This window comes from Gossypium arboreum, chromosome 12, assembly GCF_025698485.1.
Source record: "Gossypium arboreum isolate Shixiya-1 chromosome 12, ASM2569848v2, whole genome shotgun sequence".
NCBI classification, from domain to species: Eukaryota; Viridiplantae; Streptophyta; class Magnoliopsida; order Malvales; family Malvaceae; genus Gossypium; species Gossypium arboreum.
In genome coordinates, this window is record NC_069081.1 from 94,752,965 (window position 1) to 94,778,155 (window position 25,191).

At 31.1% G+C, this 25,191-nt stretch overlaps 1 protein-coding gene and 2 long non-coding RNA genes across 5 annotated transcripts; 1 reads left to right on the top strand and 2 right to left on the bottom strand.

The window, feature by feature from the left end:
* Nucleotides 1–815: 815 nt before the first annotated feature.
* Nucleotides 816–3,131, bottom strand: LOC128285581 (uncharacterized). The gene is made up of 2 exons (XR_008276057.1): nucleotides 2,993–3,131; nucleotides 816–1,228 (listed from the first exon to the last, which is right to left on the bottom strand). It is a non-coding gene; the product is annotated as an uncharacterized LOC128285581 (long non-coding RNA).
* A 2,416-nt stretch (nucleotides 3,132–5,547) lies between these two features.
* LOC128285582 (uncharacterized) lies at nucleotides 5,548–7,908 on the bottom strand. Of its 2 annotated transcripts, XR_008276059.1 has the most exons (3): nucleotides 7,770–7,908; nucleotides 5,778–6,003; nucleotides 5,548–5,717 (listed from the first exon to the last, which is right to left on the bottom strand). It is a non-coding gene; the product is annotated as an uncharacterized LOC128285582 (long non-coding RNA). The 2 variants fall into 2 exon arrangements; XR_008276058.1 differs by having other exon boundaries at nucleotides 5,548–6,003.
* Nucleotides 7,909–18,591: 10,683 nt separating this feature from the next.
* On the top strand, nucleotides 18,592–19,989 carry LOC108478083 (transcription factor MYB12-like). Of its 2 annotated transcripts, none has more exons than XM_053023244.1 (4): nucleotides 18,592–18,706; nucleotides 18,817–18,962; nucleotides 19,044–19,173; nucleotides 19,253–19,989. In XM_053023244.1, exons 2-4 carry the CDS (start codon nucleotides 18,830–18,832, stop codon nucleotides 19,695–19,697), a joined length of 708 nt encoding a protein of 235 aa, XP_052879204.1. In that variant the 5' UTR covers nucleotides 18,592–18,706; nucleotides 18,817–18,829; the 3' UTR covers nucleotides 19,698–19,989. The 2 variants fall into 2 exon arrangements, with proteins under 2 accessions (XP_052879204.1, XP_017636002.1); XM_017780513.2 differs by having other exon boundaries at nucleotides 18,604–18,706; nucleotides 18,822–18,962.
* The last annotated feature ends 5,202 nt before the right edge of the window (nucleotides 19,990–25,191 follow it).

The window sequence follows — 25,191 nt, forward strand, 5'->3', positions numbered from 1 at the left end:
ACCCTTCCGCATATAATTCTGTTATTTATTTATTATCGATGATTTGACATGATAGATCCTAGTTTACAGTTCAAATTTTATATTAAATATTATTTAAAATTCTAACAAATAGTTGTATCATATATTTGTGTCCAAGTATAGGCATGGAAATATATTTATCCAATTATACGGGAAAACTCGAAAAATTTAACTTACCCTTGCTTAGACCCAAATTACGGGGTTTTGTTCGAATAGGCTAATTAAGAGAATCTTTCCTAGTTCTTATGAGTTTAATCCTTCCTAGCATTAAACATAATACTTAATCCAAGCATTAAACAAAATTAAGTTAAAAGATTAATTACAAAAATAAAATGTTTAATCTAATTGCTTTAGCATTCTATTATAGAGTTGTCCATGCCTGACTCAAAGGCCCACTCGAAAAATGAGAAGGTTTAGACAAAAATATAGGCCCAAGATATGAGCTTAGACAAAAATAAGGCCTATTTTTTAAACAGGTCAGGCCTTAAGTAAGTCATTTTTTACCCAAGCCCAACCCGAATACAACCCTAATACCCTTTCTTTTCCTCTATTCAATTGACTCTTATCTCATTTCTTATACTCTAGTTGCCACAATTCCAACTGTTATCTCTCCCAACAAGCCACTTTTTGATTTGGTATTTTTTTTTCAATATTCATACATGAAAAACTAAAATTATTTGTTTTGTTAATAAAAAATTATATTATAAAATTATTTGTTTTTGGATGATAACGAAATTCAATGTTGGGCTTATAAGCTAGTACAACATGTTTAATGATGTAGAAAAAATATTCAAAAATAGTTGAAAGGTTTGAGATTCCCGACAGAGTATTATTAAGACTAATAAGGTGGAGTATTAGAAAGTTGATGGGTTCCCAATGCTTTGTCTCCATTTACAATGGAGGAATTTATTAAATACTGTAACACCTCTCGCCCGCATCCGACGCCGGGACGGGGTTCGAGGTGCTACCTAACTTTTACTAACACTTCTATACTAAACAGGGCTATGAAATCTCAAATAATTAAAATGAATTTATATCCCATAATCAAAATAGGCCAACACATATGGTCAAAGCCATATCACATACTCTAATATTTAAACTCCTATACATGCCATAGACTCAAAGTACTTGAAATCACTACACCAATAGCGTTAGCTTGACAGTGTGATAATATCTCCGACGAACTCCTACCCGAACAGACCTGGAAACCCTAGAGAACATGGAAAAGAAGAGGGTAAGCTTTCGCTTGGTAAGTTCATATGAAAACAATAAGCATCTCATTAACTTGTTTTATTAATGTTTACAACATATTCTCAAGTTTACGACAAGCTGTCTTCCTGCACAATAGTCACTAAATTATTTATATCTGGAGCTACGAAACTCCGAATTAAGTTCCATAAATTTTCCCTGAAATTAGACTCATTTATCTTTCTTCCATAAAATTTTCAAAATTTTTGGTCGAGCCATTTACTACAGTTTATTAGTTAAAGTATTCCATGTTTCAGGGTATGACTACTCTGACCCCTGTACACTACAAACCGAATTTATCCCTGTACAGAATTCCAATGACCATGCCGTTTGTTTCCCGTAAAAATAGACTCAAAAGGAATCCATACATGTAAGGTATGACTCTTAATAATTTTTGTGCAATTTATGGTGAATTTATAAAATCAGAACAGGGGATCTCGAATTCATTCAGACCCTATTTTACAAGAATTCAAATATCACACAATATAGAACTCTTTTTCTTCCCCTGTTTCTTTCATGTGAAAATAGACTCATTAAGATTTAATCCCATATTTTATTCTTCCTCTAACTCATTTTCCACTATTTTTAGTGTATTTTCAAAGTTGCACTACTGCAGTAACTCAAATCTGTCAAGGCTAAGTTACTCATTCATGATCATTATTTACAAAATTAATACAACATCATTTCATCCATCATGGTAAAAACACATATTATGCATCATAGATCATCATATATCAAGGCATTCTCATAGGCTTAGTATACATACTTGCACAACTCGTAACATAACTCAAGTGCATACTCACCAATGACTTACCTCATTGGGACCATCATCAACTCTTTCCTTGGATTACCCGTTGAACACTTGGAATACTAATTGGATACTCGGAAAAGCCTTTGCACATAAGTGCCTCAATTGCAGCTAAAGCTACCTCATATCTCATGACATTTCAATGCTCACTCTCGAGCTAGTCATCTAGACTCATAATTCCTAGTGACATGTCACTCGTATCCTATTCTATTCCAAATGTTCAAACGGGATTTTTCCTCGTCTATTAAGGCTTTGTCTTATCATATTTCTACTAATCACATACACATTAATATTTGTACAATTCATGTAATGATAACATTTAAATACATGTATAACATGGTATTGTTTACATACGAACTTACCTCAATACCACAAAGGTAAAAAAAAAGATGTAATTATCCCTTAATCGATTTCTTTCTGTTCTAGGTCCAAATCTCAATTTTCATCATCTAAAACATCACATTCAACTTATTAAAACAATGTACTGATCAAATGTCCATTGACACACTTGGGCTATTTTTACAATTTTGCCCCTATATTTTACCAAGATTACCAAATTACCCCTAGGCTCGTAAAATAATTTTTATCACATTTCTTTACTCCTTGAGTCTAGATGAACCATTTTCATAACTATAGCAACTCATAATTTCAACTATTTCACACAGTTACAACTCATTTTACAACTTAACAATCTAGCCCTTTTTAAGGTGTTTTCATGCAATTTCTTTCACAAAAGTTGTTTATTAGACAACTAGAACTCATAATCTTCCATAAAAACACAACAAACAACACATTTACTCTCATGGCAAAACCCTAGACTCTTTATCATTTTGCACAATAGTCCCCTCTTATGAAAGCTCATGCTTTAGGGGTTACAAAAATGTAAAAATCTTCAAGAAAGACATTAAAATCACTTACTTGCTAAGCCTCAAAGTTGCTGAAAATATGAAGCTTTCAAAACCCATTTTTTGGCTGGAAAAATCGGTGGAGAGAAGATGAAAAAGGGATGATATCATCCTATTTTTATTTTATTACCTATTTGGTCAAAAGTCACCTAATATTCCATAAATTTTAGCTTTTTTAAAAATTTTGTCTCCCCTTGGCCGGCCACACACTTAAAAAGGGTCCAATTGCCCTTTAAAGGCCTCTAATTTTAGTTCTTTAGTCTATTAACACCTTTAGGCACTAAAATACAACTTTTACCTTTTACGCGATTTAGTCTTTTTTTCGAAATTGGACTAGAAATAGCTAAAATTAACTTACCAAAATTTACATGCACTTATAAAATTATATTATAACACATAAAATAATACTAAAATAATTTTCTCTGGCCTCGGAATAGTGGTCCCAAAACCACTGTTCCGACTAGGCCCAAAATCGGGCTGTTACATTTCTTCCCCCCTTTAGGGATTTTCGTCCCCGAAAATCTTAGTAGCGACTAGGTTAGTCCTCTTATTGAATTATGTCCATATAAACATTAGCACATCAATAACAATTGTAATTCATTACTGCTTTCACATCTTTCTTATCTTAAAACAAATACATAAACATTTCTACAAGTATACACATACATCTCATTTTCTTGATTTCATAAGCAATAATCACTTAATTGAATTTACACTTGCATTTCAAACACATATAAATCACATATTAACATGTATAATACATAACATCAACTCACATATTCATAACCCACATTTTCATTCATGTATAAGCTGTAACCTGGCCGAAAGTACACATATTCTCAAACATCCCAATGAATGTCTTTTATAACTTTATCACATCTCAATATTCAACTTAACTCATTTCCAAAAGAAAAGTCAACTTCCACATACCTGAACATTTAGTTCATTTAGCACATTCAATCATAGTTAACGTTACCCGTATACAGTCGATTAGGCATAAAGCTTAATATAATACACTGGCATGAGATTTATTCTAGCGCATAACTCGTATATCCAAAATTATCAGCATTCATCAAAAATTCTTACAAACTTTCGAATGTCGAGACTTAATCAAAATAATTTCTTGAACAAGATTAACAAAATAGTGTCCATTAAGCAATAGCACATATAACTTCATATACCGAGAATCTCATAGACTAAATCCATAACACATTTTCAACTAAGCACTTAAGTGTACATATAACGTAAATCCATTCCTTAACAACATATCCACCATTTTTTTTTACGTATCCACTTATAACAAAATTACAGTCGAAACAATAATCAATCATCAATTTATATCTATTAATCCCCAATTCAAACACAAATACCGAATATCAGTATCTAATTAAAATTCAACATCTAACTTCAATTCTATTTCCTAACATTTGTCAATTTAAAGAGCGTCGTAGTTGTCTGAGTATGTCGTTTACTTAAAGCTATAGTCCAACCATGTTCTTACATGTTATCACATATCGAGTCGATGCCATGTCCTAGACATGGTCTTACACAACATCTCAAATCAATGCCTTCGTCCCAGATGAGGTCTTACATGAATCTCATTTCACACACTTAGTGCCCACTGACCGATCTCGCACACATAGTGCTCAGTTGAAGAACTCGCACACACAGTGCCTCAATTACTGATCTCGCACACATAGTGCTCGATTAAAGGAGTTTGCACACACAGTGCCTCAATTACTGATCTCGCACACATAGTGCTCGGTTAAAGGAATTTGCACACACAGTGCCTCTAATCATTCGCACACATAATGCCCATATTCATTCATTATTACACATTGAAATGACTTAACCAAGTCTATAAAACATCATATATGTACACTTTAAACGTATTCTTTCATTTAACTTTGAATTCATATAGTAATAAACACTTAAACCTTGCTCGAATCACCGGCATTAAGCCTGCTAGGCACGAAGACCCGAATACACATCACCGGCACGAAGCCTGCTAGGCATGAAAGCCTGAATACACATCACCGACACGAAGCCTGCTAGGCACGAAGGCCCGAATACATATCATCGAGTTTCATGCATATTTGTTCACATTTTAATACATTTCATATAGCATATCATATTTGTAATTCACTTACTTCATTTCAATATATACATATCATATACACCTTGACATTATATCATAGATATCATTTACATGTAGGCTCATTCCAAATACATTATTTTCTCTTCAAAGTTCTCATTCACATATTTAAAACATAACGTCATATATAACATTAACAAAGCATAAATTACACAGCAATTCCATCTCTAATAGATGACATATATATGTATATATTTCGCCCATTTACATAAAATCCTGAACCAAAATATAACTTCTCATGCATACAATATACATCACTATTATCCTAATATACTTTTCCATATTTATTTCATAACACATTCAGCAAAATTACTTTGCATTTCAATGCTTCAAATGTATATCATACTTCTATTCATACCTTTCTCAATTTTGACACATCATAAGCATGTTTCAATCCTCTCAATACCATCTGCTATAGCTTGATCGGGATTGGAATTCATTATATTATGAAAAACACATTTTAACTGTCAGAAATCATCACACTATCATTTTATCACTTTATGGCATGTATAGCTAGACTCACACGTGCTACGTTAGTCCTAGAATCGACTAACTGTAGCTCTGATACCATTAAATGTAACACCTCTCGCCCGCATCCGACGCCGGGACGGGGTTCGAGGTGCTACCTAACTTTTACTAACACTTCTATACTAAATAGGGCCATGAAATCTCAAATAATTAAAATGAATTTATAATCCCATAATCAAAATAGGCCAACACATATGGTCAAATCCATATCACATACTCTAATATTTAAACTCCTATACATGCCATAGACTCAAAGTACTTGAAATCACTACACCAATAGCGTTAGCTTGACAGTGTGATAATATCTCCGACGAACTCCTACCCGAACAGACCTGGAAACCCTAGAGAACATGGAAAAGAAGGGGGTAAGCTTTCGCTTAGTAAGTTCATATGAAAACAATAAGCAACTCATTAACTTGTTTTATCAATGTTTACAAGATATTCTCAAGTTTACGACAAGTTTTCTTCCTGTACAACAGTCACTAAATTATTTATATCTGGAGCTACGAAACTCCGAATTAAGTTATATAAATTTTCCCTGAAATTAGACTCATTTATCTTTCTTCCATAAAATTTTCAAAATTTTTGGTCAAGCCATTTAGTACAGTTTATTAGTTAAAGTATTCCATGTTTCAGGGTATGACTACTCTGACCTCTGTACACTACAAACCGAATTTATCCCTGTACAGAATTCCAATGACCATGTCGTTTGTTTCCCGTAAAAATAGACTCAATAAGGAATCCATACATGTAATGTATGACTCTTAATAATTTTTGTACAATTTATGGTGGATTTATAAAATCAAAACAGGGGATCTCGAATTCATTCAGACCCTGTTTTACAAGAATTCAAATATCACACAATATAGAATTCTTTTTCTTCCCCTGTTTCTTTCATGTGAAAATAGACTCATTAAGATTTAATCTCATATTTTATTCTGCCTCTAACTCAATTTCCACTATTTTTAGTGTATTTTCAAAGTTACACTACTGCAGTAACTCAAATCTGTCAAGGCTAAGTTACTCATTCATGATCATTGTTCACAAAATTAATACAACATCATTTCATCCATCATGGTAAGAACACATATTATGCATCATAGATCATCATATATCAAGGCATTCTCATAGGCTTAGTATACATACTTGCACAACTCGTAACATAACTCAAGTGCATACTCACCAATGACTTACCTCATTGGGACCATCATCAACTCTTTCCTTGGATTACCCGTTGAACACTTGGAATACTAATTGGATACTCGGAAAAGCCTTTGCACATAAGTGCCTCAATTGTAGCTAAAGCTACCTCATATCTCATGACATTTCAATGCTCACTCTCGAGCTAGTCATCTAGACTCATAATTCCTAGTGACATGTCACTCGTATCCTATTCTATTCCAAATGTTCAAACGGGATTTTTCCTCGTCTATTAAGGCTTTTTCTTATCATCTTTCTATTAATCACATACACATTAATATTTGTACAATTCATGTAATGATAACATTTAAATACATGTATAACATGGTATTGTTTACATACGAACTTACCTCAATACCACAAAGGTAAAAAAAAAAGACGTAATTATCCCTTAATCGATTTCTTTCTGTTCTAGGTCCAAATCTCAATTTTCATCATCTAAAACATCACATTCAACTTATTAAAACAATGTACTAATCAAATGTCCATTGACACACTTGGGCTATTTTTACAATTTTGCCCCTATATTTTACCAAGATTACCAAATTACCCCTAGGCTCGTAAAATAATTTTTATCACATTTCTTTACTCCTTGAGTCTAGATGAACCATTTTAATAACTATAGCAACTCATAATTTCAGCTATTTCACACATTTACAACTCATTTTACAACTTAGCAATCTAGCCCTTTTTAAGGTGTTTTCATGCAATTTATTTCACAAAAGTTGTTTATTAGACAACTAGAACTCATAATCTTCCATAAAAACACAACAAACAACACATTTACTCTCATGGCAAAACCCTAGACTCTTCATCATTTTGCACAATAGTCCCCTCTTATGAAAGCTCATGCTTTAGGGGTTACAAAAATGTAAAAATCTTCAAGAAAGACATTAAAATCACTTACTTGCTAAGCCTCAAAGTTGCTGAAAATATGAAGCTTTCAAAACCCATTTTTTGGCTGGAAAAATCGGTGGAGAGAAGATGAAAAAGGGATGATATCATCCTATTTTTATTTTATTACCTATTTGGTCAAAAGTCACCTAATATTCCATAAATTTTGGCTTTTTTAAAAATTTTGTCTCCCCTTGGCCGGCCACACACTTAAAAAGGGTCCAATTGCCCTTTAAAGGCCTCCAATTTTAGTTATTTAGTCTATTAACACCTTTAGACACTAAAATACAACTTTTACCTTTTACGCGATTTAGTATTTTTTTCGAAATTGGACTAGAAATCGCTAAAATTAACTTACCAAAATTTACACGCACTTAAAAAATTATATTATAACACATAAAATAATACTGAAATAATTTTCTCTGGCCTCGGAATAGTAGTCCCGAAACCACTGTTCCGACTAGGCCCAAAATCGGGCTGTTACAAATACACTATTGATAGTATAATTTATTATTAAGACATTATTGCTAAGTGTACACGTGATGGTAAAGCTTCAGGCATTGCGGAAAGGACACTATGATATTTGAGCATCAATGTTAGGACAGTGTAACGGAGGAATGGATAGAATGAAAAAGGGGAGGAGTAAAATCATGGCTGGGCCATAGGACCAATCAAAGGCTATACATAAAATTGGAGTAAGACCATAGCTGAAATATGTTATGACATCCTTTGATATTTCGTCGAGACACTAAACACGATTTTTGTTGTGTAAGACCATGACTGAAAGACACCACAGCATCATAAGATGAATTGACGATAAATATGAGTAAGACTATAGATGAAAAACGTAATGACATCCTTTGATAGTCCGTCAGGACAGTAAATAGGGGATTATATTCTATAAGACCTTAACTGAAAGACGCTATGACATTATAGGTAGTCCGTTGGGACAATAAACATAGGGTAGTCCATCGGGAAAATAAACACAGGGTAACCTGTTGAGGCATTAAATACGGGTTAGACGGTGAAGTCCAAGGCTCGGTTATGGCATCAGGTGTAGTTCGCCACAAAGTTCGAGCTGAGAAGATAACATTACAAGTTTGGCGAATAGACCCAGGTCGGGAACGAGGTAATGTAGACCTTGTGGGACCTAAGCTATTGAGGGGTTAGCAGGTAAAAATGTAGCCAGGAATAGGGAAGTTCGCCAAGGTTTCCTTAAGAACAATGATTTAGTAACAACTTGACTAGAAGATGTTGTTAGAAACTTGTTAAAAGGAGGTCGTTTTGTAACACCCCTAACCTATATCCGTCGCCGGAGTAGGGTTACAAGGTATTACCGATCAATTCACAATATATAGCATACATTTATCAAACATAAAACATTCATTCTTATAAACCATTCAACACAATCACATTGTCCCTTATAAGGGCCTACGAGGCCTTAAACATGCTTTAGAAGTGGTTCGGGACTAAACCAATAACATATGAAATTTTTGGAAACTTTAGAAAAATTTCAACCATACAGGGGTCACACGCCCATGTGAACAAGCCGTGTGCCTCACACGGCTCCAGGCACGCCCGTGTGCTAGGCCGTGTGAAAACTGGAAAGTATGCTGACTTGGGTCACATGGTCGACCACACGTTCGTATGCCAGCCCGTGTGCCCAATTGAATTGGCCACACACGCCCATGTGCCCAGGCTGTGTACCTCACACGGCCAGTAGACACGCCTATGTCTCTACCCGAGTTAACAAAAATAGGCTATTTGCCAAGTTATTTTGTCATCCAACCAAGTATACCTATAAAAGAGCAAATGGTACAAATTCATCATACAATTAGGTAGCCAAAATCATCAACCAAATGCACAATTCATACCATTATAATTTCATCTATTCCAAATCTCAAATCACTGCCATTTACTTAGCCAAATACATGCCAAAACAATATCAAACAATATGACTTATTTACCATAATTTACACATACATAACTTACCCTATAAATAACTAACACAACATCTAAAATCATATCTCATCAAGGCATTTCTCAAGTATTTATACTTTACAAATCAATTAACCATTTGAGTATAAAACCATCACCACATTCATACCAAAACATACCAAAATATGCCATCACTCATGGCTATATATACAAACCAAAACATATAAATTTACAAGCCATTTTAAATGGCTAACTTCATAAGCTTCACATATACCAAAATGATCAAAGTCCCTATACATGTCATATACTCAAAACTTAACTCAAAAAGTACCAACTTAGATGTTTGATAGTGCGATGGTGTTCTTGACGACTCCTGGATCCGAGCTAGCCTTGATTCACTATAAAACATAGAAAAATAACACGAAATAAGCTTCATAGCTTAGTAAGCTCGTAGGTGAATAACTTAATTCATCGAATCAATGCAAATCAGCCAATTACACATGACAAAACCATATACACATTAACTACAAACCTTTCTCATGTATCAAAACATGATCTAATACAAACTCATCGAACTTTCACTATTTAATACTCGAATAGGTTCTGCACATACTTGTGTCACGTCGTACTAGCTTCTTTCTTAACCACATCATTCATTTACCCGTTGAACCATTCGAAATAGAAATCGGATACTCAAGAGTCTCGTACGATAAGTACTTATACCATGGCCATTAGCCAAATCAAGGTAACTTATCCGAAGAACTATTATCATGGTCCAAAGCCAAATCATCATGGCCTGAAGCCAAATCAGTAAAATACACACCCGAAGTGCTAAAATCATGGCCCGAAGCCAACTCAACGTATCACTTACTAACATGTCAATAGTATCCAAAACTATTCTTAAGGTTCAACCGGGCTTTAACACTTTTCATTTCTATCATCGAATGCATTTGTAGAGTCATTTCCATAATTCATACATTATCCATAATCCCGTTTTAACAATTTATGCAATATTAAAGTATTTTAACATACATTTATAATGTAATCATCACATACGAACTTACCTCATATTCGGAATTGATGGATTGGGTCGGCTACTCGATAACCTTGCTTTTCCCCCGATCTAAATCCAAATTCTTTCTTTCTTGATTTATGTGAATTCAAAATTAACTTATTTAATCAACCATGAATTCAATTTAGTCCAAAACATACATTTAGACCTATTTGCACATTAGCCCCTAAACTTTCACACTTTTAACAATTTAATCATTATTTCACAAAACACAAAATTCACATAATTTCAATAAACCCAAGCTTGACCGAATTATTTATAGGTCCCTATAAGCCCAAAACTTTTATTTATTTCACATTTCAACCATAAAATTTGCACATTTCACAATTTAATTCCTATTATGCATTTTCATTAAAAATCACTTTACAAAACATGAAAATCTATTATCAAGCTTTCATATTTCAACATTAAACATCAAAGAACACATAGATTCAACAATGAAAACTTTCAAAACCTTTAACAGTTTTGAAATTAAAGGTATGGGCTAGCTAGATTGAGCTGTATCGATTACAAAAACATAAAAATCATCAAAAACCGAGTTAAAATCGTACCTTAATCAAGCTAGGAGTGTGCTGAAACTTAGAAAGCTTCAAACCCTTTCTTTTTCCTTTGATATTAGGTCATCAAGGAAGAAGATGAACACAAAATCATGTTTTGCTATATTTTAATTAACTTAATTTGTCAATTTGCTATAATAACCTTTGTTTTATAATGGATGGCCATTATTGTCCACTTACACTAATCATGGACTAATAACATTATAAGGACCTTTGATTTATTAAATCATAGCAATTAAACAACTTTAACAAGTAGAATGAAACTTTTGCATTTTATGCGATTTAATCATTTTTATCAAATTAACCAACCAATCGATAAAATTAGCTCACGAAATTTTTACACATATCAAATAACGCGTTGTAAATACCGAAAATAATATTAAAATAATTTTTTGACATCGAATTTGTGGTTCCAAAACCACTATTCCAATTTAGCTAAAATCGGGTTGTTACACTTTTGAATAGAGAAAACCACGTCGGATAGACTACATGGGGCTATCAGGAAGAGAATTCAAATGTGGGGTTACCCCGGATGAATAATCTGCCAAGAGTGGTGGAGACTAAAGGTTGGAACCTATGGGGAAAAAAATTGGACACTTACATTGGAAAATGAAATTCATTTAAAAAACGATTAAAGATGTGGGAAATAAACACGACTGGTTGTAAGGGAAGTTTGGTTGCGGTGAAATTTGGCCTATACCATAGAAGTTCGCATACGTAAGAGAAAATGTTGATGACTCAAACAATGAATAAGTCCGCTAATAGTAAACGATATGAAGAAGGGGATGTATCTGCCACACCGTCGAAACTCAACGGAAGGCCAAGCAAAACCAGATAATTGAAGTACCTGCTTTAAATTTCATTAGGGAATGTGCCCATATTGTAGTAAACATGTAACTATTTTCTATTTATTTGAACGATGAATAAATAAATAAAGTTAATTTCACATTTCACTATTATGTCTTTTATATTTTTTGTCTTTCATATTTTGTATGCATGGCAAAATTGTGACAAGCAAATATTAGCTCATTGATTGTCTAAGTTTAATTAAAGATAAGTGACATTGTAAGAACATTTACATTGCAAGAAAGACAACTTATTGCAGTAGATAATCTAAATGAGTCCGTAATCCCATAAAAGAATCAAAGTGAGCATTTGATTCAAATACTAAGAAGTATTATTATGTTCTCTACAATTCCAATTGGGGAGATGGCTAGTCTCTGCTATCAGAGCAGTTAACTCCACAGGTAGAGGCATAGATGTATTCATTGGTAGAATGATACATTGAACTGAACCCAAGATGAATTAATTTTGAATCCGTTTGTGAATTAATTCACTTGTGACATTCATGGTGTGATTTACCTAAATCCTGAGTTAGTCACTGACCATTCATATGCAACTCATGTGTTTTGATATAAGTGGAGGCTTATGCTCTAAAGATGATCGAGCCTATAGCCGATATGTTGAGTACATGACTTGTGTATGGCATGGCTTTACTAGCAACAGTGGAATCCACAACTCAATTAAAGAGTTAATGATATTCTCTCATTGGAATTGTGTGGATTGATAAATATGGAACGTGGGCAAGGGTTGCTTGTTCTCGAATGAGCAATTTATCACAATCATTTGTTGACAGTGACCATATTAATCATTAAGAAGACACAATGGTGATAATGAGATAAAATATAATTGTATTGAGTGAATGAATTTAACTTAAAGGAATCAAGGATATCATATTAGGGTAACACACATATGACGAGGTCATTGGACAAAGTAGTTGGATGAATTGCTTTCGTAAAGTGTACACAATAAGGAGTTTTCAATCGTGGTACTTCTTCTGGAATAACTCTATGATTAAGTGATTGCGAATTATCGGAACGATGCTTCTAGACATAATTGAAATTACTAAAGCCCAATTGTATATGTCCGATTGGTCCCCCCGTTAGCTCAACAAAAGCTTGATCAGACTGCATTTGAATCAAAAGAAAATTCTACGACTTTGGAAATAGTTTAATTGAGTTGATTTATTCGATGCGAAATTAAATTAGGTGATCGTGAGAATTGTTCAACTAGAGAATTTGATTAAATAATTTTCTTGAAAATTTAATTTGGAAAATCTAAGTGATTTTTGGAAAAATTAATTTTGATAAAGTAAAATTAAATTAATCAAATTAATTAAAATTAATATGATATTTTTAGAAATTAATTTTCAAGTCAGACAATTGCTCCAGTGGGTAATTGAACTTGAAAATTGGACCTGATATCTTAAATTGGGCTCAAGAGCCCAAAACTAAGACCAATACCTAAAAACTAGTTGAATCGGGCATGGTATGTGAAATTAGGCCGACGGTCCAACCAGTGGCTAGATCGAACCAATCGGGTCGTCGTTGAACCAGACCGAACCGGCTCGGGGTGCCATAAAGGTGTCGCATTTGCATCGTTGGACACAGCAGTGTTGGCAGCTGCATCGGCGGCAGTTGGTCTTTGGTGGTTGAGCAGTGAAAGAGTTACACTCCTATTGGGACTCTACCAAAGAAACAGATTTTAGATTAATTATTCCAAAAATAATATTATTTTAATAGTTTAATATTTAATTTAATTTAATATTTATCTTAATAGTAGTATATTAATTTAATATTAAATTGATTAAGTTTAATTATAGTTGAACTCTCTAAACTCTCCTCATATAAAGAGAGTCTTGGGTCATTATTTTCACACACTTGAATTCAAGAGAAAATTGTAGAGAGAAAATTCTCTGAAAAAATTATTCCAGAAAATTTCTAGAGATATTTTTTTGATTTATAACTTGACCCAAAATTTTATAAAAATTACGAAATTACCTCACTGGTAATTTTTGTGAAAAATTTTCTGATTCGAAACTGACCCACACTCGGTAGATGTGAGCTTGAGAATAACGGAGAAGACTACTCGTAGCACTCATCCTCGACAAATAAAAAATGTACAATTTTGATTAAATGTTTCTTACTTTTAGATATCACGATCAATATCTTGTTTTGGAAAAAAAAATTAAAACTCTGTTTTCCCTAAATTTATTTTCTACTGTGTTTTTCAAACCCGTTTTTCCAACAAAAAGAACACAACACTCCAATAACAAAGGATAAAACTTAAGAAGAAAGTAAAAAGAATTGGTCTACTTAAACCTAAAATAGGGACGAGTCTCATATTTATAGAAAAAGACTAGAGTGTTGAAGAATGATTAGCACTAACAAGAATCCTAGCTAACCTTCTTCAATTAACCTCTAACTGAACAAACTAATTAGAACATATTATAACGACTAATCTAATAGAAAACTACCATTCTTATCTAACTCAACTACCAGTTATAGTTACTAACACGCAACGAATAAAAAAAAACTAGTTATAAAATAAATGCAACAAATTTACAAGGTAGATCTAGGGTTGAAAGAAGCAAAGAAAGGGGTGCCTCAACCCAAAGATGCTCCATCACCAATAGATGTGTCGCATTTCCCAGAGTAACTTGCAATATGTAAGCCCCGGTCTAACATATCACCATATTAAACTTGATGCAAAGGGATAGTAAGAATGATTGGGGCAATTGTATAACCAAAAATCTAACGCAAGAAATGAGAACCCTAACAACGAGTGGCAATGTTCGAACAAAATAGATCGTGTACATAAACAACTATACCATTCAAAACTTTGCATTGTTGTAATCTAGTGATACTAGCACTATGGATCAATGGATGATCCTACACTAGTACATAAGCACCATCACTTATTTGCCAATAGAGACCACCCTACGTCATGTAAGCGATGGGTCCAAACTCATAGAACCATACATGGTAAAGTATTTGGCTTGTAAAACACAACCTACAGAGCAAGGCACATTGTACTCTAAAGGGAAGAACACGAGTTCGAACTTTGGAGACGATATTATTAATGGGGCAAAAAGAGATTCTTAAAAAGATTAGTCTTCATGGACCATAAAAATGGACACGGAGAATACCTTAATTATACCCAAAAAATTCTTTCATAATATGAAACCCCATTCCACCTAGAGCCTTCAAACAACACAAAGACCGCTAATACTGCCAGCGAATCTTAATTATGTTTCCACCAATATTTGACAATAATCGAACTCAATTCAGCACACAAAGTCTAAGGGCTTGTTTGATTTACTGAAAACTGCTTTTGGAGAATGATTTTCGAGTGTTTGGTTGATTTTACATAAAACATTTTCCATTAGATAAATTTTCCTTAACTCGATTTTTTGAAAATTGTATTTGACGAAACAAATACAACATAAATGTTTTCACGACTGAAATTTTTTCATAAAAAATATTTTTTTCTTCTAAAAAAATTTTAACTACCTATATAACTCTTTTATAATAACAATAAAGTTAAAATGTATGAGTCAATCATTACATACCACTCCTTGACTTTGTAAGGGTGAGTTTGGATGTGTGATGCGTTTACCTGCGATTAGTGTAAAAATAACGGTGACAGTGAGATTAGATACTGTAGCGTGAGACTTTGCGGTGAGATTAGATACTGTAGTGATATTGTAGGGTGAGACAAAAAGTAAGCCAAACGCACTGCACCCCATTGTCCATCCAAACCCACCCTAAAATGACCAATGCACCATATAAAATTAAGATGGATTAATATTTATTATGACATGTAATTATACGATTAAAAAATACTGCCATTTCCTAGACTCAAAGTCCACAAATCACTTAAGACATACAAGCTAGTTAGAAATAACACCAAATATTCAAGCACCTCAAACAATCATCTATCGTATTGTAATGCTTTTATATGATGTATCTAATATTGCTCCCAAATGATTCATAAATCATTTAACCTTGAAAAGGCCATAAAAATCATTATCTAAAATTGTTTTAATCTCAACTTCTTATACAACAAATTTATCCATTTTAATCCACTATAATTAGGGAAAAAGAATTATTTAGATTAAACAGTCACTTCCTAACATTTTGAAGACATAGGTATCACATTAGAATAAAATCTAAAGTACAGGGGCCTTTACTGAATTATCCCATTTAATTACAATAGTATTTCTTCAATGCTGGGTTGGTGACACGGACAGCAAAATGTACCAAAAAGTTGACATTGACATCAAATGATGATAAATTTGGATTAGACTCATCTGTGGATTTAATAGATTAATTATACCCTTAATGAGAGGCGAATTTAGGACCCTAAAATAGAAAATTATTGTCTTGATTGTTTAAATTTTTTAAAATTTTAAATTAGTAAATATAAAATTATATTTTAATCTCCTAAAATTATAAAAATTTAATTTAATCCTTTAAAAATTATTAAGATATAGACCATTAAAAATTAAATTTCATTTCAACCCTCTCTAGAAAAATTTATAGTTTTACCCCTACCCTTAATTACGTAAAAATACATATTAATCCTGAATGATAGTTATCATTAAAAAAGAATATCATAGCAATTGATTTAATTAATTAAAATCATTAAACTTAATAAAAATAAAAAAATATCAATTTCAATCTCTTATTTTTTGTTCGTCCTTCGTGAGGAAGGGGTTTGTGCACATATAGTAAATGTTTTTAGCTTTTATTCTTGATTTTTTGTCAAATCACCAAAAAATGAATAGAAAATTTAATGTTTTTAAGGGTGAGTATTCGATCAAGTCGAGTGAAAAAATTTCGAGTTAGTCGAGTTGACAAATTCTATTTTAGCAATTGAACTCAATTTGAATTTTTTTCAAATCGAATCAAATCGAGTAAAAAAAATTCAAGTCAAATAGAGTCGAACGAATCCTATTATTTATACTTAATGTTGCGTTTAGATGGACCAATTATTTAACTAATAGACTAAATATAAAATTATTTAACTACATGAATAATATAATGATTTTGCCTTTTAACTTAATGGGTAAACATTTATCAAAACGACATAGTTTTGCCTTTTAACTTAATTATTTTGAATTTTAACTTTTAAAAAAGTAAATATTTATCAAATCGACATAGTTTTGTCTTTTCTTATTCGAATTTTCGGATAATTCGAATTGTGTAATTCATATTCGAGTTTAACCGAAAAACTTAATTTTTTATTTGAGTTGATCCGAATAACTTGATTAACTCAAATAACTCAAACTATTTAATTCAAAATTTAAATTTTTTATTGAGTTTTTCGAATCGGATCGATTTTTTCACCCTAATCGACGTAGCATACACGTGGATCACGTAGATGATATGCCAACATTTAATTAACTGTCAACATTTAATTAACTTTTAAATTTTAAAATATTTAAAAACATTTTTATATTTTTTACCTTTCCAATAATTTTAATTTTAAAAAATAAGTTTTAATTATTTTTATATTTTAAAAATTTTAAAATTAATTAATTGATAATATGTCATCTACATGACAATCAACGTACATATATAAACAAAATTAAAAACATTAACTTTTCAATCTATTTTGAATAATTTAAAAAAAAAACGCAAAGGTAAAAACTAAAACTAAAATAAATGAATGAATAATTATAAAGTTGAAGTGTAAAGTCATTATGCCATACAAAGAAAAACGACTGAAACTGCAGTGGGGAAGGTGGAACTTAAGGTGTATGGAAATCATTAAAGCTCATCAACGTTTTTCTGGTTCTTTTAGGCATAATTACAAATTTTATTCTTAATGTTTTATATTTCTTTATCAATTTAACCTTTAATTTTTTACCAAATTTCACATTTAACTTTTATACAAAAAAAATCTAATGTGATGATTAATTTTATTATTTTTAAATGAAAATATTAAAATTTAAAATATTAAAGCATGCATGGTAATTTTTCAATTATATATATATTTTATTTAAATTTTAAATTACTTATTGACATATATAAAATAATAGTGTCATATCAAAATAAAATACACGTAGGCTATAATGAAGGTTGTCATTCTAATATCATTAAAAATTTAATGTTTTAGTTATTGTTTTCATTAAAAGAAAGTGATTTGACTTTTTTAAAAGGTTAAAAGTTCAAACTAAACTAAAAAGAATAAGAGTCAAATTTATAAAAAAATATAAATATTGAGAGTTAAACTTATCATTATACCTCTTTTTAAATTTAATTTAATTTATTAGTTTAATTTGATATTTAAATTTGACAAATTGATACAATTTGGCAAAGGTACTAAATTAAATATTGAAACAAAATTCAGGTATGAAATAGTATATTATCCCTATTTATATTTTTCACATTGAAAGGTTGAAGCCATTATTAAACGAGCCCATCACTATTCAAGGCAAACATGGCGGCATTCATCACCATAGATAAAGTCCCTATCACTGCTCCATCCACACCACAACCCTAGGTGTCTCTCGTAACATCCACACCACAACCTCAGGTATCTCTCTGACTCTCTCAAACTCTATATATTCACTTTCAGCTTTTAAACCCCAATTGCGCTTTACTGTTTTTGTCTGCTATTTTTTAATGACCACTTTTGCTGTGCAGTGCAGTGCCAGAAATGGGGAGGGCTCCTTGTTGTGAAAAAGTAGGGTTAAAGAAAGGGAGATGGACGGCTGAAGAGGATGAGATTTTGACCAAGTATATTCAAGTTAATGGAGAAGGCTCCTGGAGATCATTGCCCAAGAATGCAGGTACGTACATATTAAGGGTTTTTCTTTTCGTTTTTTTTTTTTTTGCGTATTAATTGGTGTGTACGGTCTGGCATTTTGAAGGATTGCTAAGGTGTGGGAAGAGTTGCAGACTGAGATGGATTAACTACTTGAGAACCGATTTAAAGGGAGGAAACTTTACTGCAAAAGAGGACGAAACCATTGTTAATTTGCATTCTACTTTGGGAAATAGGTGAGCTCTCTTTTGCTACAATGCCATTTTGGGTTTACGTATTAATCTAATCTTTTGCTGCTTGTGCTGTAACTTGCAGGTGGTCTTTGATTGCTAGTCACTTACCGGGAAGAACAGACAATGAGATAAAGAACTATTGGAACGCTCATTTGAGCAGGAAAATCTATAGATGGGTAATGAAGAAAAACAAAAGCTGCTGTTATAATGCCCAGAAAGATGCTATCAGTTCTTCAAATAAACCTATGGAGGTGGTGCCTGTTATACCCTCTCATTCGGGGTCAGAAGAGGAAAGAAACATGGAGAATATTTCAAGACCAAACTCTAGTAGTTGTAACACGGAGAAAGAGACAGGCAGTGAGGACATTTGGGAACTGTGTTCTAAGGACATCATGGGCAGTGAACTGTTACCACCAGATGATGATTTCTCACTAACATCAAGTGGGTATGGTGAGAACAGTATTGGAGATGATTTGAATCCAATAACATCATTTTTTGTTGATGATGATCTTGATTTGGAATACTGAGAAAGTTTAGCTCAAGGGAATGAACTTTGACATGATGATCATCATAGAGAGTAGTAGAGTACTACTGCATCTCATATTGGTTGTGGATAGTAATTATAATGGAGAAGGTTGGCAAATAAGGAGTTTTGAGTGCGAGAGACGTGAGATTCCATGGTTGTTTGGTTGTTTCACTTATCTGTGAACTGCTTAGCTAGACAGTATTAATCAATCTGTCTCCTTGTTCTTTTTTTTTGTGTGTCTCCTGGATGATGATCTGATCATTTGTTAACTATCTATTGCTCCTTTTGTTAGTTTATTAAAGAAAATGCATGGTGAAAAAACATTAGTCCAAACATCTTTAATTAATCGTGTCACTCATAAATTTAATTTTTAATATTTACATCTTTTATTAATTTGGTCTTTATTTTTATTTTAATTAAATTTAATCTTTCAAAATAATCAAATTGTTTTTAACGCTCAATTTATATTGTAATCCTCATTTACTTCATACTAACATGATACTATTTATCTTAAATGTTGCATCAATAACTAATATAAAAATTATAAAAATATTTTAAAAATAAAAATAAATTCAAATTTCTAAAAACATGCGAGTTGCTATATTAAAAAATTTAATGTTTTGGTCAATATTTTCGTTAAAACTAAAAATTTGATTTTTTTAAAATGACGATGACCAAATTTAAATTTTTTAAATTAAAAGTTAAATTATTGTAAAATTAATAACTCTCAACTTCTTTTATTCCAACTATACAAAAATGAATCTGCCAGCTGATTTATGTGCGAGTGGCCAGGGTAACTGACGGTCGCAGTTTAGTGTACTTCACTTGGATTCGTATTAAATTAAATTATATAGAAAAATAAATAAATATATTAAGTTTTACTTTAAAATAATAATTTTATTAATTATATTTATAGTTATTTTATAATTCATATACTTATTAAATTATTATAAAATTCAAATTTTATATATCTTACATAATAAAAATAATATTGATTTTAAAATAATTTTATATTAAATAATAAATTTATATATTTATTAGATCGTCATATAAAAATAAAATTTATTTATGTATTTTAAATTTACATTTTTTGTATAATATATGTATTTTATAATGACTAAATGAATAGAAAAGACCCATTTCTAAAAAATTATGAAAATGGGCCGATTTTTCAAAAATAACGAGAATGCTCGGAGTTATAGTTATTTTCAGGGGATTCGCAGAAAAACATAGGTAAAACACACTCATGTGGAAGTGATTTTCAAAAAAGCGTCCATGTGTGAACGCGTTTACCTAAACATTGGAAAAATAAACCCTACATCCTAAATCTATTCACATAAAAAACCCTAACTGTAAATAATTAAAAAACAAAACAAAACCATAATTGAGAAAACATTGGTAAAAGCGTGCCCATGTGGACATTTTTTGAAAAGCACTTTCACGTTAATGTGTTTTACTTGACAACAGAAAAAAAAGTGATGAGCTGGACGTATCTTTTTACATATCCCCTAAAAGTAATGTCAGCTCAACACGTTTTAATAAAAATGTACCATTCTTGTCATTTTTTTAAAAACAACTCATTTCTATAATTTACAAAAGAAAAGGGATTTTTTTTTGGTGAATAGGTGTTTTATAACACCCACGTGGTACAAGCATTTCCCACCTTTGTTGTACTAAAATTCATAACAAACATGCCTCTAAAGTAATTGGGCATCCTAAATAGTCAAGATTTTGTGGTCCACCATATTTGGTAATAAAAAACCAAACATTTTGTTACGTTTAAGAATTAGTAGTGTATGGTAAAAATTTCCGTATGAAGTTTTAAATTTTAAAATTTTAATTTAGTAAAGTTAAAATTATATTTTAATTCCTTTAAAATATAAATAAATTTAATTTTTTAAAATTATAAAGATATAATTTATCAAAATGATAAAATTATATTTTTTATCTTAAAATTATAATTTAATTTCGACTTTCTAAAAAGATTTTGATTTTGCCTTTGTTTAGGTAAAATTTACCTACTTTTTATAGTTCAAAGTTGGAATTTTATGTAAATTTTACAAATAATTAATATTAATTACTTACAACTATTTAAATTTTATATGAGTTATAATAAAAGAATTTTATTCTTATTAAAATATCAAAATATGAACAAATTTGAACATTTTTAAATGCATATTTTTACTTCACAACATCATGAATCAAATAAACATTTTGTTTCTTAAAAATATTTTTGACAACAATACTAAATAATTAAATTTTAAACTAAGCTTTTCTAAAATAACACTTATTCATAGGGGTGTGAAAAATTCGGGTAAAACTGAAAAAATTTGGTTAACCAACCGATTCGGTTAATCAGTCGGTTAACCTAATTAATTCGGTCGGAGTTGGTTAATAATTTTTTGAGTTTTCAGTTAACGGTTAATTTGGTTCGAAACTGGTCGGTTAACCGAATTTTTTTGGTTTAACCGAAAAATAATAAATAAAATTATAATATATTAATAGCCCACTATTCACTCAAACCCAATCCAACATAAACCCAGATACCCAATCTAATATATATTAACCCAAGTACCCAACCCAATTATAAAAATTACAAATAATTTAATAAATAAAAATAAAATCTAAAACTAAAATAAAAATAAAAATAAAAACATATAATTTTATACAAATAATTCGGTTAATTCGGTTAATTTGAGTAATTCGGGTAATTCGGTTAATTTTATATTTATTTTAACCAAAAATAAAAAAATATAATTATCTGTTAATTCGGTTAATCGACCGAATTAACCAAAAAAATTTCGGTTTGGTTAATTTTTTTGAAAAAATTTCGGTTCGGTTAACGGTTAAAAATTTTAAAGAGTCGATTAATTCGTTTAATGTTATTTCTGGTCGGTTAATCGACTAAACACCCCTACTTACTCACGACATTTTAAAAAAGGAAGGAGAAACAATCCCTAAAGCTTTGTTTGGATTTTGTTAGGGTGGAAAATTGCTTTCAACCTCAAAAGCAATGTCAAACACTTGGTGGCTTTTCCACCCAAATGCAAATCTCGAGCTTTAAGTGCTTTTGATTTTTTTAGTTTTGAAGTACAAATTATAAAAATATCTTTATTTGTGTAAATTATTTAAATTGTATTTAAAATTTGGATTACTCTGTATTCTATGTATAATTATATTAATTGTTTAAATAATATTTATTATATTTAAAATTAAAGTATTTCATGTATAATTAAGTTTATAAATAACTTATTAATTGTTAAAAGAGTATTTAAAATGTATATTTTATATATAATTATAGTGACTTATTTAAAAATGATCTAAATTAATTTATTTTTAATTTTCAACATGTTTAAAATAAGCATTTTAACTTTTAAATGTAATTTTGAGAGCAATGTCAAATACCTTAATTTAACAAATCACATTTTTTATAGTACTTTTCCACAACACTTTCTAATAGAACTTTTTTTCCCAAATCAAGTTTTTCAAAAGTAATTCTCAACTGCAATAGCAATATTAAACTGACCCTAAATTATCAAAAACATATTACCCAAAAATATGCTACTTAATTTTTTTTTTTTTGCTTTATCAACCTTCGTAAACCAAATCTAGAAGAGTTATGTATTATTTGATACTTTTTTTTTTTTAATCGTGGAAGGAATATAGCTACTTAGGATTAAGCTTAAGCTCTCATTTCTATAATACAATGTTCTTGCCACTAGGTTAAGAGGTTGTTGACTACTATTTGATACTTGAGGTTGTCTTCGATATTCAATTTTATGTTTGAGTTTTATTTTGTCTCAATTTAATACATAATATTTTTAATTTGCACTTAAAAAAAATTGTAATTAAATATTTGAGTTTGATTTTTATGGTACCAGTTACAAAAGGAAGAAAAAAATTACAAGTTAGATAAATGGATAAACTATAGTTTGGCATGTCTAAACTGTACGTAGTTGAAAGAATTGAAGGCCAAATCCCCTAGAGGTAATGCTGAGAAAGAGAGTACAAGACATTGAAAGCAGTTAGGTGTTGTGTTTTAAGAACATCATGGGTAGTGAAACACAACGACCAAATGATGATTTGTGTCACTAAGCCAGTGGGGTGAGTTCAGCATTGAGAACAAGGACTTTGAGTTACAGAGACATGATGCTGCCATTGATGGTTTTAATTGTTAGTACATGACTCATTAATTGTTGTAATACATCATCTTAAGTTAGTCCAAATATATACATAAGGTAGAGAGAAGGCGTACGTTTAGCGAAATGCTCTCGGTGCATTTAGCAGGCTTATCCTGCACCGGATTTTCCTTGGCCTTCTTTCATTCTCTTTCGATTTCTCGATTCTTTCTCTTTGATCTCCTTGGTTTTATTTGTTAGCTGTTCTGATCTCTGTTTCTTATTCTCTTTTTGAGCTCTTCTTTCCTTGGTTCATGTCTGCCCCTCTTGATTGGAGGCCATTGTTTGTTTCTTCCGATGAGCAGTCACTTGCTTACTTTCCACTGCAAGTCTTGGACGGTGAGGTCACTGTGAAGCCCCTTGCTGATGTTTTGGTGGAAGGTGGTCCGTAAATGGCAGCACTCTTTGGTGGCTTAGATCTTCGGGAAGGCGCCCAATTTTGTAACGATGCAGAGACTAGTCAACATTCTTTGGAGTAAACAAAGTGAAGTAACTGTGCATCTAGCAGGTGACAATTTGTTCATATTTCAATTTGGTTCTTCTGTTGCTCCTGTCTAGGTCCTGGAACATGGATCTTGGAATTTGATGCAATCGTAAACCAACTAAAAATTTAATTAAGGCAAGTGCACCTATCAATTAATAGTATAACTATAGTGAGAAAAGATATCGTTCTCATAAGAACTAAAAATACTAGTAATTACCGTCTTTCTATTATTTAACCGACAAATTGGAGTGATTGATCAAAACTAAAATTAACTAAATTAATTAAGTAAAGAACAAATCAGGAAAATAATCGATTAACAACCAAGAAGCGAAACAACACCAGGAAAGAATCCAACTAAATTTCATAATTTCTTCACTTAGTATATTGATCCGTATAAATTCCTAAATTATACTAATATATCTCTTCAAGACTAAGAGTAATTGATTCTAGGTTGATTGATCGAAATTTCTTTCTAATTAAAACTCATATTATTATATTAACTCGATCTATGAATCCCCTATTAGATTTGACTCTAATCCGATAGATTTATATCGTCTTATTTCTAGGATTACATGCAACTCTACTCAATTATGCTAGATCTACCATTAAATAGGGTCTATTCCTCCTCAAATTTAAGTACATTGAATATGGATTAATAATCTAGAAATATCAAACTAAGAATAAAATACACATATTTAAGAACAATATCTAAGTATTTATTGCGTAAAAATAGAAATCAAATAACAAAATCTATTCTAGAGTTCATCTCCCTAAGTATTTAAAAAATTAATTCATGATCACAAACAAAAACATTTCAAAGAAAGGATAACAAT

Coding starts and splice junctions, on each gene's coding strand:
- LOC108478083 (XM_053023244.1), top strand. CDS start 18,830: ATGGGGAGGGCTCCTTGTTGTGAAAAAGTAGGGTTAAAGAAAGGGAGA. Junction 18,963..19,043: donor ATCATTGCCCAAGAATGCAG/GTACGTACATAT, acceptor GGCATTTTGAAG/GATTGCTAAGGTGTGGGAAG. Junction 19,174..19,252: donor CATTCTACTTTGGGAAATAG/GTGAGCTCTCTT, acceptor TGTAACTTGCAG/GTGGTCTTTGATTGCTAGTC.